A 15367-nucleotide genomic window follows, 5' to 3' on the forward strand; every position below is an offset into this window, starting at 1 on the left:
TGTGCCTTGCTGACTCCCAGTATTAAAGGAATCAGTTAAATTTGGGTGAGGCACGGAGACCAGATGGGGAGTTATTATAGTAACACCAGCCAGGACTCCCTGCCCGTGAAATGGGAAAAATCATGGGTTGTTGTAAATATTAATTGAGATAGTATGTGTGAGGTGTTCAGTGCAGGGCCCAGCACCAGGCAGGTGAATAATAAATGACTGATTTTCTTCAAGAGACTAAACAAGAACTAATGAAGGCCTGGGTGAAAACAGGAGAGGAATATTCCCGAAGTAACACTTGGCAGGACTTGGGCAAAGAATGAGGGAGATGGGGAAGTTGAGAGTTGGACGACTCTCTTATGTTGCCATTTGCAGGAAGATGGCAGGAGGATGTGAGAAACAGCTTGTACAGCATGCTGTGGGTATGGAGCAGGGAGAGAACGGGTCTCAAGATAATCAGCAGGAGAGCAGACGCTAAGCCTTCTGAGACGTGCGGGTGTTCAACAGAGGCGCTCATCCTGGGCCTCCCGCTGAAAAGAGCTATGAGCAAACTGTCAAACCTTTGTCCAGACACATCCACTTCTGTCCTGAAGCAGATACTTTTTATCTACACGACCTTGGGCCCGTTCCTTAACTTCTTTATGCCTTGTTTTCGTCATCTGAAGATGGGGATGAGAAGTAATAGGACTTATCTCACAGGGTTGTTGTGGACATATGCAGAGGGCTTAGCACAGTGTGAGATACGTAATGAGTAGTCAATAAAGGGTAGAAATTATCATTGAAATTCTCTTATCCCTAACAGTATTTCTTTGTCTGTCTCTAGCTACGCAGACAAACATTCAGGTAATAGCTATGAGCACAGAGCAGAATCTTTGCCTGGCTTCAGTGCTGCATTTACGGCCAGCTCTTGTGACAGTGACGGGCTCGTGGTAGGTATTTAAATATTTGTTGACTGGGTGAATAAGGAAACCCATCTCTCCCTCCTTTCTGCCTTCCTCCCTTCCTTCCATCCTTCTATCTGTCCATCCATCCATCCATCTTAGAAAGGCAGTAGAGTATAGTGGCTTAACCTACAAGTTTTTTTTTTTTTTTTTCAATTGTGGTCAAATATACGTTAACATAAAATTTATCATTTTAACCATTTTAAGTTATAGTTCAGTGGCATTAACTACATTCATATTGTTGTGCAACCACCCATCTCTGGAACATTTTCATCTTCCCAAACTGAAACTCTGTTCCCACTAAACAAGAACTCCCCATTCTCTCCTCCTCCCAGCCCCTGGCAACCACCATTCTCCTCTCTGTCTCTATGAATTTGACTCCTCTAGGGACCTCACACGAGTGGAATCATACAGGATTTGTCCTTATGTGACTTAGCCCACAAGTTTTGCAATCACAAAAGCTCTGTGATCCTGGGAAACTTAACTTTCCTCCTGAATCTCCGCTTCCTCATCTGTAAAATGGCTGTAATAATAGTACCCACCTCATAGGGTTGTTGTGAGGTTTAAATGAGATAATGCATATAAGCCACTTAGCCCAGTGCCTGGAATGTAGAAAGTGCTCAATAAATATTAGTTACTCAGAAATGTATGTTCTAAATTAGGAGACACTGGTGTTGTACTGATCACGTGTCTGGTACTGTTGTAAGCCCTAACGCATTTAAACCTCCCAACAACCCTGTGCCATTGGTGCTATCACTGTCAACCACACTTCATAGAGGAGAAAACGAAGGAACAGACAGGGTGAACCGCACACTCAAGGTTGCACAGCCAGTTCCCCGCAGAGCTGGGATTGAAGTCCAGGCAGCCTGTTTCCAAAGTCCGCGGGCTTTACCGCGGCCCCACACTGCTTCTGCCGCCTCTGTCAGTGGACACCCGTCTGCACACTCGTGCGTCAGGCTAGCAGGGAGAGTGAGTGGAGGTGTCGAGACCTCAGACAGGAGGAGGCGTCTGTGGGAATCTGTAGAAAAATCATTGAGGATAAGCGTGCTGTTACTTCCCATGTGCAGTCCCAACCCGGTGGGGCCCTCCTCATGTCCATTTCCATGCGAGGGCCTCCTTTGGACATTCACTGATCTCGGGGAGTGGGGGAGCGGGGGAGCGGGGGAGCCGGGCCCTCCACCTGCTGCTGGGGAGGCCTGGAGCGCTCCCAGGTGGCACGGCCGGGCCAGCACCTTTTCACCTTGTTGGCAGGAAGCTCAGCAATCTTGACCACCCCCTGCCCTGCCCAGTTGAGATAAAAAAAAGGTTTCCTATTCTGGGCCTCAGGGCCACCTCCCACCAAGGCTTTATTGCTTTCTTGGCACTTCAGGGAGCTTCTGCAGCCCTTTAAAAGGGGCAGAGCCTGTAGTGGGATCAGTGGCCCTGGTTCTGGAGATAAAGGTGTCCAGGAGAGCAGGTGCGGGCTTCCCAGCCAGCTCAGGCCAGAGCCAGGGTCCTGTTGTCTCAGGCCTGATGTCTGCAGAGGTGAGCCTGCTGCTGGCCCCTTCCTCTGCAGCCTGGCCGTCCAGGACGTCGCTGAGACTTAATTCAAGGCTGGGGTGCTGGGGGCTTCTTTCTGGGCTCTCTTCCCGCCCGTGTCCACTCTCTCTTTTCCCTGCTGCAGGCGGCCATGGCTATGTGTGACCCTGAATTTGGTGGTGGCAAGATGAAGGAGACAAGCGTGGGGGGCAGATGGCGTGGGTCCTGGTACGAGCGGTTCGTGCAGCCCTGCCTGGTCGAACTGCTGGGCTCGGCCCTATTCATCTTCATCGGGTGCCTGTCGGTCATCGAGAACGGGGCGGACACTGGGAGGCTGCAGCCGGCCCTGGCCCACGGGCTGGCCCTGGGCCTCGTCATCGCCACGCTGGGGAATATCAGGTGAGGCCAGCTCCGGGCAGTCACCCTGGTGCCAACCTGCGGAGCCAGGGTGGGGAGCAAAGCTGGCGGCAGAGACCCCTGGGCGTATACTGAGGATTCCCAGAGCACTGTGGATAGGCGTGGGGCTGGGAAGTCAGACTGCCGGGTTCAAACCCTAGCTCTGCAGTCCACGAGCTCTGTGGCTTTGGGCAAGTCACTCTCCAAACCCAAACTCCCCCACCTATAAAATGGGAACAATAGAGCATTTTCTAAATTAAATTTCCTAAGCCAACACATATGTAGAGCTAACCATGTGCTGGGCATTATTCTAAGCACTTTACAGGTAGTAACTCATTTAATCCTCGCAACAACCCCGTGGGGAGGCACTGTTATTATCCTCATTTTCCAGTTGTGAAGGAGAAACGCCAGGTAACTCGTCCAAGGTTACATGGCTAGTAAGAGGCAGAGCCGGCAGGCAGGTCAGGCTGTCTGGCTCCAGCGCCCCAACCCAGCGCCTCATGGGGGAGGCACAAAATGGAATGATGTGAAGAGCTTAGTCCATATCAAGGGTACTGTGTCGTTACCACCAGTAGAATGGGGTTGACTCCAGCCTCGGGGAAAGCGGAGGTATGCGGAGGAATGTGCAGAGGGGTTTCCCACTGGGGTATGCATGTAGACGCAGTGTCCGGACCTATCGAGTGGTGACCAGAGAGGGCAGGGAGGGCCGAGGGTGCCCCCTGCACAGCACTCGTATGTATGGACGGGAGCTCCTTCGGAGTTCAATGGGATTCCAGAGGAACCCACCGCAATGACGGGCATCTTGAACGGGCGCCTGGCAGGGTGATCTAGGACATGCTTGGTCTGTACTTAATCTCGCTCAGAAAATAGATCTGAATAAGGAAATTAAAATACTGTTTCCCAGAAAAATAGAATAGAAAGAGAACTTTAACATTTCTCTTTAAATGTCCGGGGGAAGCTGCAGGTGGAATGAAAAACACATTTTCTGTTCTGACGGGTCTGGGGTTGAATGCAATCTTTGTCACTTCTTAGCTAGGTGACCAGGGCAAGTAGCTGAGTCTCTCTGTGTGCAGCAATATAAATGGAGATAATAATAATAGCTGGTATTTACTGAGTACTAACTGTGTATACAACACTATATATGTACACTTATTAATTCATTATATCTTTGCAACAGCCTCAAGAGGTAGGGATCATTGAGGCACAGAGAAGTTATATAACTTGCCCAAGGTCACACAGCTATTCGGCGGCAGAGCTGGGGTTTGAACTCAGGCCAGCTGGCTGGAGAGACCATATCTTATGCACCGCAGTAGACTATCTGTAACACCAACCTTTTATTCAATCATTTGCTTTTCAACAAATATTTATTCAGCACCTACTGTGTGCCAGGCACTGACTTTGAGGTTGTTGAATGGACCTAAGATAAGGCATATAAAGCACCCAATACAGCACCTGGCACATAGTAAGTGTTCCATAAATACTTGTTGAGTGAACACTGAATGCATTGACTAGAAAGTGTCCTGATTGTTTTACTGTCAATGGGTGTGAAGTTAGTCTCAGGAACCTGTGTGGTGTTCCACACAGTCAGCCCTCTCCTGGTCGAGCCATGCTCAGAGTAACAGCTTCTTTCCCGGTTTGGGCCCAGGAGAGGGCTTTAACCCTGCTGTGTCCTGTGGGAGGCTGCCCCACCCCACTTCTCTCTATGCTTTGGCAGAGCCCAGGCTGAGCTTGCTCATGGACCCAGATTGAGGCCAGGTAGGCGTGGCCGCGCCTTCTCACCACCTATTGAGTCTGAGCCTCGGCTGGTGCTTCCAAACCAGGCATGAAGCTTACCCGAGGGCCTGCATATAGAGCTGGGACAGACGAGCTGGGGCAGCTGGTCCTGAGATGTCAGTGTGTTGGACAAAGTCCTTTTGTCCAGAGGCAAGGTCCCCTGTCCACTCTCAGCTCAATGCTCTGTCCACTGGGGGTGGGCAGACCCACTGGTGGGCTTTTAATACCTGGGGGGGCACTTTAATACCTGGGGGGGCACTTTGGGTCTTGTGTGACATGGAGGGTCTTGGGGTCACTTTCCCTTTTGTGGGAGGCGTCCATTTCATGCCCCAGAGGGATTTAATGGGCCAATCTCTGAGGATAATGCCCCTATCTGAATGGGACTGGATGGGATGCTGATGGGGGTAGCAGGGTGCTGGGGGCCTCCTGGCTCTGGGACCCGGGCTGGTTGAGCATCTTGGTGAAAAGGAAGGCTCTTTCCCATGACCAGTGGAGGGGCCGGCCAACTTGAACCTGCTCTTTGACCCTAGGTTCAACTTTGTCTAACCTCCTTCACATCCCAAACTCCAGATCCCGATCCCCAACCCCCTCCTGAACCTCACTCCCCATTCCCAATTCCATTTCTATGAACTCCTAATCTCAATTTTACACTCAATGCTAATCACACTTTCAGGCCAAAACCAGGGATTTTATTGGTTTAGCAGTTCAACCAATCAGGAGCTCTTGTTCAGGGCCTGGTTACTTATAAGGGGAGGCCAGGATACCTCTCCTGGGCTACTAATTTGGAGCCTGGGGTCTCCTTCTGACCTGTGGCCACGTCTCCGAAGGACTGAAAGGAGCTCTGAGGGAGCGTGGAAGGAGTTCAGGGATGGTTCCCCATTACGTTCTCCTTTGGGCCCTCCTGGGGTCTGGGCATAGGGCAGGAACTGGGCTGCTCTTGCTTATCCCTTGCCCCACCATTCAGCACCTCAGGGAAAATGGGAGCTTGCTTTTCACTTGGGCTGGGCCCTTGACTGACTCTGGCCCTACAAGGTCAGGCTGGGAGGCTGGTTGGGGCACATTCCCTTGGGTGACAGCCTTGGCCTTGGCCTCATGACTTCCTTCTGTTTTTGTGGATGACAGTGGTGGACACTTCAACCCTGCGGTGTCCCTGGCGGCCACGCTGATTGGAGGTCTCAACCTGGCGATGCTCCTTCCCTACTGGATCTCGCAGCTCTGCGGGGGGCTGATCGGGGCTGCCTTGGCCAAGGTGGGTGATCCCCTAGGGGCTTTGGCTCTGACAGGGCTGCTGGAGTGTATGTGTGGGGGGATGGGGAGTGTACAGTTCTTTTCTGTTTCCTCCAGTGGGATTGGGTGGGCCCTTTCTACTGGGGAGGGGACCCTCAAAGGGCCTTTGTTTCCCTCCAAACCCACCCTGTTCTGTCCGTGTCTGGACACAGCCCTTCCCTGGACAGACTAGGAAGCAGAATTCAAGACTCGAGGTTTCTCTTTCTGAGTCCATTTCCGGCTTTGGATAGTTCTAATGGTTTTTCATCCATCCATTCATCCATTCATTCATTCATTCATTCACGTGTTCATTCACTCTACAAACATCTCACTAAACACTGACCAAGGGTATGAGATGAATATGATTATTCTCCTTGAGAAACTCCTGAACTGACTTCTCTGTGTGCTCTCCAGCTTGTCTGCCTTTAAACGGAGTTATTCTACTTTTGATGGGAGTTAATATTCAATTTATGTTTGGAATCCTTCCATCCCAACAGGAAGACTAGCTCTTCCCCTCTGCCACAGAATTCTTAAGCTTTACACGTAACTCCATAGATGAACTCCCTTCCTCCCTCTTTGACTGCCTGACTTCCTTCCTTCCTTCTCTTCTCTTTCTCTCTCTTTCCTTCCATTGCCCTTAAGTCTTCAAGAGGCCCCTCAGGATGTAGGCCTTGCTTGCTGTGTGTGTGTGTGTGGGGGGGGAGGGCAGAGTGTGGGGGTTTGGGGGATGAGTGCAGGGGGGCACCCTGTTAGCCTGGCTGGGGTTTGGTCTATGACTCTAAGTGCTGGCCCATTGCTGACTTTGGTCTCAAATCCCGTTTTGCTGTCTTCCCTGCCCTGGTCTCCCCATGCCCCCATATGAGACCCTGTTCCTCTGTCTGTAGAGTGGACTGGGACCATCCTTCTCTGGTTCTTGATGGAAAGCATGCCCAGGCTCTCCCTCAAGCTGGGCCACATGCAAACTTGTCAAACATGATGGCGAACAGTGCAAGGAAGCAGCTGCCGTCGCTGAGTGCACCCTCCCTGCACTTTACACATCCTCTCTCGTTTAACCTCCCGACGACTTCCCGAGAAGCTGCAGTCAATCCTTAGAGGACACTCGCTCCCTGAGTTAGGAGCTGTTACTGTCATCCCCACTTTATAGAGCGGGAAACGGAGGCACAGAGAAGTCAGTAACGTGCCCAGGTTCTGATGAGCTGGTGAGCAGCAGAGCGCAGGTTTAGGTCCAGGGTCCTGAAGCTTGTCTGCTCGGCCAGCCTCCCTCTCCACGTGCTGTGACAGCCCCTGAGGCCCATTTCCTGGGAAGCCCGCGGAGGTTAAGCTTCAGGGCTGTCCTTGCACAGGCCCCTTCAAAGGAGCCTTGTGGGGGGCAGGCAGTGGGTTCACCTAGTCATATGTGTTAGCCAAGTTCGTAAAAGTAAGGTATTTTGTACTGTTTTCTTTCTTTTTTTTTTTTTTTTTGTGAGGAAGATCAGCCCTGTGCTAACATCTGCCAATCCTCCTCTTTTTGCTGAGGAAGCCTGGCCCTGGGCTAACATCGTGCCCATCTTCCTCCACTTTATATGAGACGCTGCCAGAGCATGGCTTGCCAAGCAGTGCGTCGGTGCGCGCCCGGGATCCAAACCGGCAAACCCCGGGCTGCTGCAGCGGAGTGCACGCACTTAACTGCTTGCACCACTGGGCTGGCCCCCTGTACCGTATTCTTTTTCTTAAAGAGGGTCATCTAAGTTACATAAGCTTCAGCCCCACAACACCTGGAGCCACTGCTGGGTTTTCTCCACTTACAGATGAGCAAAACAAGGCTCAGAGTAGTCCGATAGCTCACACAGAGCCACACAGTAAAAACTGGTGCAGCTGGGATGTGGACCCAGATATGTCTGACTACACATTGGATAGAATCCTTCACTGGCTGTAAAGGTTGGGGACGTGCGTTTTTAGGCCCCGCTCCCCTCTGCTCCCAGGTGTCTCTCCACACGCTATGAGGCTGAATGACTTCTCTCCACAGGCGGTGAGTCCTCAGGAGAGGTTCTGGAATGCGTTTGGGGCAGCCTTTGTGACAGTCCAGGAGTCGGGACAGGTGGCCGGGGCACTGGGGGCAGAGGTTGTCTTGACGACACTGCTGACACTGGCCGTATGCATGGGTGCCATCAACGAGAAAACACGGGGCCCTCTGGCCCCATTCTCCATCGGCTTCTCCGTCACCGTGGATATCCTGGCGGGGTGAGTGCCCCTCAGCAGCGGGACTGCAGCCCAGGCCTGGGCTGAGGCTCAGCTCTGGGCGGGGTGTCAGGCCTGCAGAGCTTACCTGCTGGTCACAGACTCAGTTGCCAAAAGAGGCCATGAAGATAATGCAAATTGGGGAAGTGGGCTGGCACCAGGCAGGCAGTAGGGAGTGGTGGGGACTGTGGTATTCAGCTCTGTAGTATTCACTATTCAGCTCTGATAAATTACTGCTGTGAGAGAATATGGGCTTGGGGTGACTCACCTTCTAATTTCATTCCAGGGAAGTCAGAAGGCTGGATTTTTATGTGAAATTTTCCAATCTTCACGGTGTCAATAAAACATTTATGCAGGCTATGTTCGTCCAGCCAGTAGGCAGTCAGGTTTTAGCTTCAGACCTACCAAGAGCTTCCATACCCATGGTCTCATTTGTGTTGAGCCTCTCAGTAGGTTTGGGAAGGGATTAAGGAGACAACATTGGGTCAGGGATTATTTCTCCCATTTTATATATCAGGAAACTGAGGCTCAGAGAGGACACAAATGACTTATTTAAGATCATTGGGCAGTAGCAAATTAAGTGACAGGTCTGGGACAAGAGCCCAAATCTGCTCAAGGGGGTGAGGAAGCCCCTTCCTAATGTCCAATTCCTTCCTTTTTCTTGGACACAGAACGGACCTTTGCTTTCCCCGGCTCTAACCTCCAGCTCTGTGCCGTCCTTCGGGAGGCGGAGTCTGGGGAGCTGGGGAATGTGTGCGTAAAGCTGCGGCTATGCTTTGCTGCCCCCTAGTGGCTTTTGGTTCACTTACACGCCTACTGACTCCTTTCTGCTTTGGCTACTGGACACCAGAGGTTGGGTGGGGGACAAGGTCTGCAGGGCCCCAGCTTGAGTGAATGGGGGCAAGGATACAGACACCTGGGGAACAGTGCCCTGTAAGAGATGCTGGGCCCCAAGCTTGTGGTGCAACAAGAGCCTCAACCGGCTCAGCTAGATCAGAGTTAACATTGTACACGAATTATATGCGAGACGTGGGCAATATATGTGCGTTTTCTTATTCACTCCTGACAACAGCCAATGAGAGGTACTTTCAACTCAAGTGAAACACAGAGAGGTTAAACAAAGGGCACACAGCTGGAAATAGCTGGGATGGGTTCTGAACCCAGGTTGGCTGGACTCCAAAGTTCACACAGTTGACAACTGCTTGACTTCACTTTATCAACTTTGGAGAGAACCTAGATCCACCCTGTTTTCCTGCCATCACCGAACAGGCACTCCTGCTGGCCATTCTTCTAGAAGGGTGTGTGGGGAGTGGCAGACTTACGCTCAGGGAGGTGGCAAGCCTTTCACTTCCTAGCGTTGATAGCCTCTTGGCTTGTGTCTTCCTTGGAACTCCCCAGAACCCATCATATGGTAGCTTAGAGAGGGTTTCTGTGTGGCGTAAGACGTAGGCCTAGTTGGGGAAGTGAACTTGAGGTGAGTGGGGCCTGGTTGGGATCCTGGTGACCCGTGTGGCTGGGTGTTTGCAGGGGTGCTGTGTCAGGAGCCTGCATGAACCCTGCCCGTGCCTTTGGACCTGCTGTGGTGGCCAACTACTGGAACTTCCACTGGATCTACTGGGTGGGCCCATTCCTGGCCAGCCTGCTTGTAGGAGTGCTCATCAGGTAGGAGCGTGACCGGGGCCACTGGTTTGTCTGAGAGGCACCTGGTGATAGCTCCCAGAGCATCCAGGGCTGGAGGGTGGGGTTCTCACTCATGTTGGAGAAGGGAAGAGAGAGCCTTCTTCAGAGGCAAAGATTATGGCTCTGTGACCCTCGGTTGTGACCGAAATCTACCTCAACAGAGCTTATGTCATAAAGGGGGATTCATAATTGAAAAGGCTCACATAATTGAAAAGTTCACAGCTAGCACAGGTAGGTGCTCAAACAATGCCTTGGGATTTGGTCTTTCTCACAGGCTCTGCAGTCCTCTGTGTAGGCTTCATGCTTAGATAGGTCTCCAATAGTGGGAAAAATGCTCTCTAGGCTTGTATCCTGGCAGCTTAACAACTGCAGAGGAAACAGAACAACAGCTCTAGCAAAAGGCCTGGGTCTCACGCTCACTGGTTTGGACTCGCCCAGCTTGGGTCATGTCTACGTCTGAATCAGTCACTATAGCCTTGGGGTCAGCACTCTTCTTGGCTATGTCTGGAGCATGAGCCTACCCCTGGAGGGGGCTGAGGTCAGACTTACTTGAACAAGCACATGGCCTGAGAGTAGGGCAGGAGCAGTTCCCCAAAGGGGTGCTGTGCAATTCCAGGGCCCCTATCCACAACGAAAACCATGTAAATGGTGCCCCCAAGAGCATGCATGTCAGGAGATGCCATTCACATGAAACACAATGTGAACAGTGCTCCCTGGAGTTGTGCAATGGATAATAAGGTTGACGTTATCAGAAGGATAATACCTGCTTGACTGTTTCCCCTCGGGCTCTCTTCTCGTGAGTCTGTGGAAGCTCAAGGATTCATAGAGTCCTGTTCTTCCTGCTCCAGGTGGGGCAGGAATTAGGGTCTGAATTTAGCACAAGTTGGACCTATGTTCCACTGTCTTGGAGAGGACAGTCACTGGGCTGGGCGGATCTAGATCATTGCCCATCTGCAGTCCTGGCTTAGCCTTGGCTTAATGAAAAGCATCACCAATAATTCTCTGTCTGTTGCTTTCAGAATGGCAGAGATGTGCATCTTCAGGAAAAGGGCTGGAAACCAAACAGGAAAGAGTTTCTGCCTCTCCCCAAGGGGATCTGGCTCCTGAGGCTGGGAAGGCTCAGGAAGGCATCTGTCTGGAGAGTTCTGGGCCTAGAGACGTTGATGAAGGGCTGTGTCTCTCCCCCACAAGCTCAGAGACCTCACTGGGCCATTTTTTTTGTAGGTTCCTCATTGGAGATGGGAAAACCCGCCTAATCCTAAAGGGACGGTGAAGCTGAGATGGTGGAATTCCTGCCGCTCCAGTTTCCCTCAGTGGACCCCTCCTGGACTGCAGACAGGACAGCTTCTGCCATTTCCTGCTAGGGCAGAGGACCAGAGGAGCAACTGACCTGAGCCTAGCTTCTCGGATAGACAGACTGCCGCTAAGTCCTGAGGATGCTCTAGGCTCTTTGAATTCCTTTGTACTCATCAGAGTCCTCAGCCCAGGGAACGTGTTGCCAGCACTGCCCAGAGGGAGGCAGAAACAGCACAACAGAAGAGTTTTTCTTGACAGGGAAGGTCTAGGAGCAGAAGAGCCGTTGGAAGAGATGGCTGTGTATGTACATCAGCTCATTTCCCCCACCCCGTTTTCTCTCCTTCTCTTGTTTCCTGATTCTGACTATGTATTTCCTTGCTTCCTGAGCTGCCAATCTAGCTTTGCAATAAATAGTCCAGTATTTCCTTCCACACGCTCATTGGCTTGCCTTTCATTTCAGAAATGGGCACTGCTGGAGAGGAAGCAAAAGTCTGGGTTGGGCCTTAGCTGTCCAGAGTCTAGTTAGCTTGAGTTCAGCTCAGAGTCCAGTGCCGAGGTAGCTACTTAGAGTGCAGGCCAACCCACAGCCTGTCACCCACTCAGCCAGACCATCCTGGAGCTCTGTCTGAAGCTCCGAGTCCATTCTATGGTCCAGTTTGGTCTCTAGTCAGTCAATTCCAGATCACAGACCTCAGGGCCCTGCTGAGAAGCCCAATGCAGAGTACAGGGTCTGGTGTAGTACCCAGTACTACCCAGTACTACCAGGACATGGATCAGCCCACTCATCGCACTCAGCTGGGGATGAGGGTGGGTGTGGGGGTGGGCCAGAGCTGCAAGAATTTCCCACGGAAATATATAACATGTGCATAATATAGGTCTGGAGAGACAGTGATATTTGGATGGAAGATATGAGTATAATGAATAAGAAAGGACAAAAAGACACATTCTGAACTTCACACTTTACAAGTAGAGTGTGCATCTTCTCTAAGAATTTATGGGTCATTTGTGGAACATGATCATTATAACACCATAAAGAAGTACTAGGGAAAAAGAATCCTCAACAAACGAAAACTCGCCCACTTCTATAAGATGAACAAAACGCTCACCTGAGTAAAAATGAAGAAAATGCACACTAGAGAAAATCACCAGGATAGTCAGAGACTGCCTACTGAGAAAATGGACACTATATCCTCAAATGTCCAAACCATTTTTAGGGAAAAAGAGAATAACAAATAATAATAATAACAATAACAAACCTAAAGAAAAGAAAAAGGGAGGAAATAATATGATAAAATCAGAAACAAGAAAATTAGAACACTCACAAAGAGTGAGAAATGATAAAAGTTACTATTTCCTTGGGTGAAATAAATAATGAAATAAACCTTTGGTAAATCTAGTGAATAAAATAGTTATATATACATATATACATACACATATATATATACACATACATGCACATGTGGACACCTATGTAGAGCTAAAATTTATTTAGTGTTTATTGTCTGCCTGGCACTGTGCAGAATGCTTTGTGTGCATTATTTCATCTACTCCCCACAACAATCCTACAAGGTAGGTGTAGTGGGTTGAATAGTGTTGCCCCAAATTCTTGTCCGCCTAGAACCTCAAAATGTAACCTTATTTGGAAATAAGGTCTCTGCAGACATAATTAAGATAAGAATCAAGATGAGGTCATATCGAATTAGGGTGGACCCAAAATCTAATGAGAGTGTCCTTATAAGAGACAGAAAAGGACACACAGAGACACAGAGAAGGCGGCCATGTGAGGATGGAGGCAGAGACCGGAGTTAGGCTGCTACATGCCAGTACCAGGAGTCACCAAGAGCTAGAAGAGGCAAGGAAGGATTCTCCCTACAGCCTTGGAGGGACCACGGCCCTGCTGACACCTTGATTTCAGACTTCTGGCCTCCAGAACTCTGAGAGAATACATTTCTGCTGTTTTAAGCCATTAAGTTTGTAGTAATTTGTTATGGCAGTCCCAGGAAACTCATATAGTAGATACTCTTACTCTTCTCATTTTCCAGAGGAGCAAATGGAGGTTCCAAGAGGTGACGTTACCCAAAGTCCCATACTTAGTAGGTTGGTGGAGCCAAGATCAGGTATGTTTGATTGCAGGGTTCATGATCTTTGTCATCACACTTTACTGTTTCTGAATAAGGGACAGTATGTCTCCTGCCTTGTCTCCTACTTGCCTGTTAGGTCCCCATTAAGAGGGGGGACAGAAAGACATGCGTTGTAATTCTTCTCATTCCTGACTTGCAACCGGGTTTCAAGTCCTGGCCTTCACATCAATTTCTAGACCATAGCTCTCAAGAGGAAGATCGATGCCAATTCATCTTTGTTAACTCCACATTATTTGGCTTCGTGTTTGCTATATGGAAGGGACTAAGTACTTGTTGACAGAAAGAATGGCATAGGCTGATCTCAATGACTCCCAAATTCATGCTGACCCTACAGAGTAGAATCCAAAATTGACCCAGATCTCCAAATTTCACCTCCATCCCACCTCGTGTCTTCTCAACAACAAGGAAGTCACAGAATTTTAGGATGTTAGAACTAGACACTCTATGATAGTAGTGAAATGTAGCTGCTACGAGTTTGGATTCTGAGAAAGATCTGAGTTTAAGTCTCAGAACATTCACTGCTTTGCTGTATAACCCTGAAGAAGCTATTGACCTTTTCTCAGCCTCCGCTTCTTTATCTGTAAACTGGAAATATCGCCTCAGAATGCTTGTGAGAATAAATATCGTTTGTTAAGCATTAGCACAATGCCTAGTACATAATACGTGGACACTGTGTTAGCTTACATTTATTATCATCGAATCAAAGGTTTTGCAACTTGCAGGTATCAGAATGATGGCAAGGGGGTGGAGTTCTGGCAAGGAGATTCTGAATGGACTTTGCACATATTTTCTGTCAGCTCAGTCAGCCGCCCTCATATAACCATTTTTGGGCCTCTCAAGGGGAAAAGGTTGGGAACCACTCACGCTGTTCAACCCCCAAACCCAGAAAGGCTAAATCATTTGACTATAATCACACAGTGATCTAGTGGCAGAGCTCAATTAGAATCCAGGATTTTGGACACACAGTCGATTCTTTCTACTGCACTTGGAGGACAAGTACCTATTCATTCCCTTTAGCCAGAAGTGGCTTGAGTCCTCACATGCTGCGTTGTTGGGGAGCCCACTGTTACACTTTTGCGTCTCTCCCTCACGGAACTGTCCAAGAACTCTGAGAGTTTATGCAATCCAAAAGGGAAGTATGCCAAACTTCTCCTCTCATGTCGCAACTTTTTATTATGTGCCTGCTGCTGCATTTGCCTCTCTCCCACGTGGTGCCGCTGTTGGGAGTGGTCCTCAGAGACGGCGTGTGCTGTATAACAGCTAAGTCACACTTGTCCAGGCCAGGGTGGTTTCCTGAAAGAGGGGTTGTTCATTGACAATTCCACAACTCCGTGCCAAGCACACCTGCATGCTCCACTGGCTCTCTGCTCATGCATCCAAGCAACCCTTAAGGACAGAGCCTTGCAGGTCTTCCCCCATCCCCTCCACCCCACACTGCCATCCTCCTCCAGAGTCCTACTGCCTCGGCGTGGGCTTAGGCATTCGCCTTTCTTGGAACCCAAACCCACTGTTTCCCCTCCAAGTCTCTGGACTCATCATGGAGTTTGGGGGTTGTGACCAGTTATGTTCCTCTTAGTGCTTGAAACACAAAGCATTCATCTTCCTCCCTTAAAGTCTAACTGCCTTACCTGGTTTATAGGAAATGAAAATCTGTAGCCTTCAGAGGTCTTCCCCCCTTACAGATTTAAAGTTTCTCATCTAATTTCCAGGCCTGAGTCAGTTCACAGGCCGAAATCTCTGTAAAGACACGGAAGGTCAGGTAACCTTGTGGAAGAACTCTGATATAACACTGCACACGAATATTATGAGCCTTTATCTTTGCTTCCTCCAAAAATGTCGTGGCCATTTACTCAAGAAAAATATAGAAAAAATATAGAAAAAAAACACAGGGACTCTTAGGTACTGACTCTGAACAGCTATAATTCTTGAAAACCTTGGGTATTACTGCAGTCGGCTGCAGAGTAGAGGCTTCTAAAGTCCAGGTGAGAGACAGACTTTGTCTGGAATCCACCTCATGTTTAGGTGAACTGGCTCTTTAAACCCAGCCTAGGGTTTTTCGTACAGTTCCTGAGTATGGTTAGAAATATATCCTGAGCAAGCGGCAAAATCTCTACATTTACTCTACAACCCAGGGAGTTGGAGTTGCTACAG

The 15367-nt window shown here is 49.6% G+C and overlaps 1 protein-coding gene across 1 annotated transcript; it reads left to right on the forward strand.

Annotated features, from left to right (window-relative positions):
- Positions 1–881: 881 nt before the first annotated feature.
- On the forward strand, positions 882–11506 carry AQP8 (aquaporin 8). Its single transcript, XM_087449208.1, has 6 exons — positions 882–917; positions 2593–2846; positions 5739–5865; positions 7888–8102; positions 9627–9761; positions 11004–11506. Exons 2-6 carry the CDS (start codon positions 2599–2601, stop codon positions 11050–11052), a joined length of 774 nt encoding a protein of 257 aa, XP_087305334.1. The 5' UTR covers positions 882–917; positions 2593–2598; the 3' UTR covers positions 11053–11506.
- Positions 11507–15367: the final 3861 nt, after the last annotated feature.

This window comes from Ceratotherium simum, chromosome 26 (assembly GCF_057802395.1).
Source record: "Ceratotherium simum simum isolate JZ-2026a chromosome 26, ASM5780239v1, whole genome shotgun sequence".
NCBI classification, from domain to species: Eukaryota; Metazoa; Chordata; class Mammalia; order Perissodactyla; family Rhinocerotidae; genus Ceratotherium; species Ceratotherium simum.

Excerpts from the sequence above, each read along its gene's own strand:
- AQP8 (XM_087449208.1), top strand. The coding sequence starts at position 2,599 with ATGGCTATGTGTGACCCTGAATTTGGTGGTGGCAAGATGAAGGAGACA. Across the intron at positions 5,866-7,887 it reads TCGGGGCTGCCTTGGCCAAG|GCGGTGAGTCCTCAGGAGAG; the intron begins GTGGGTGATCCC and ends TTCTCTCCACAG. Across the intron at positions 9,762-11,003 it reads CTTGTAGGAGTGCTCATCAG|GTTCCTCATTGGAGATGGGA; the intron begins GTAGGAGCGTGA and ends TTTTTTTTGTAG.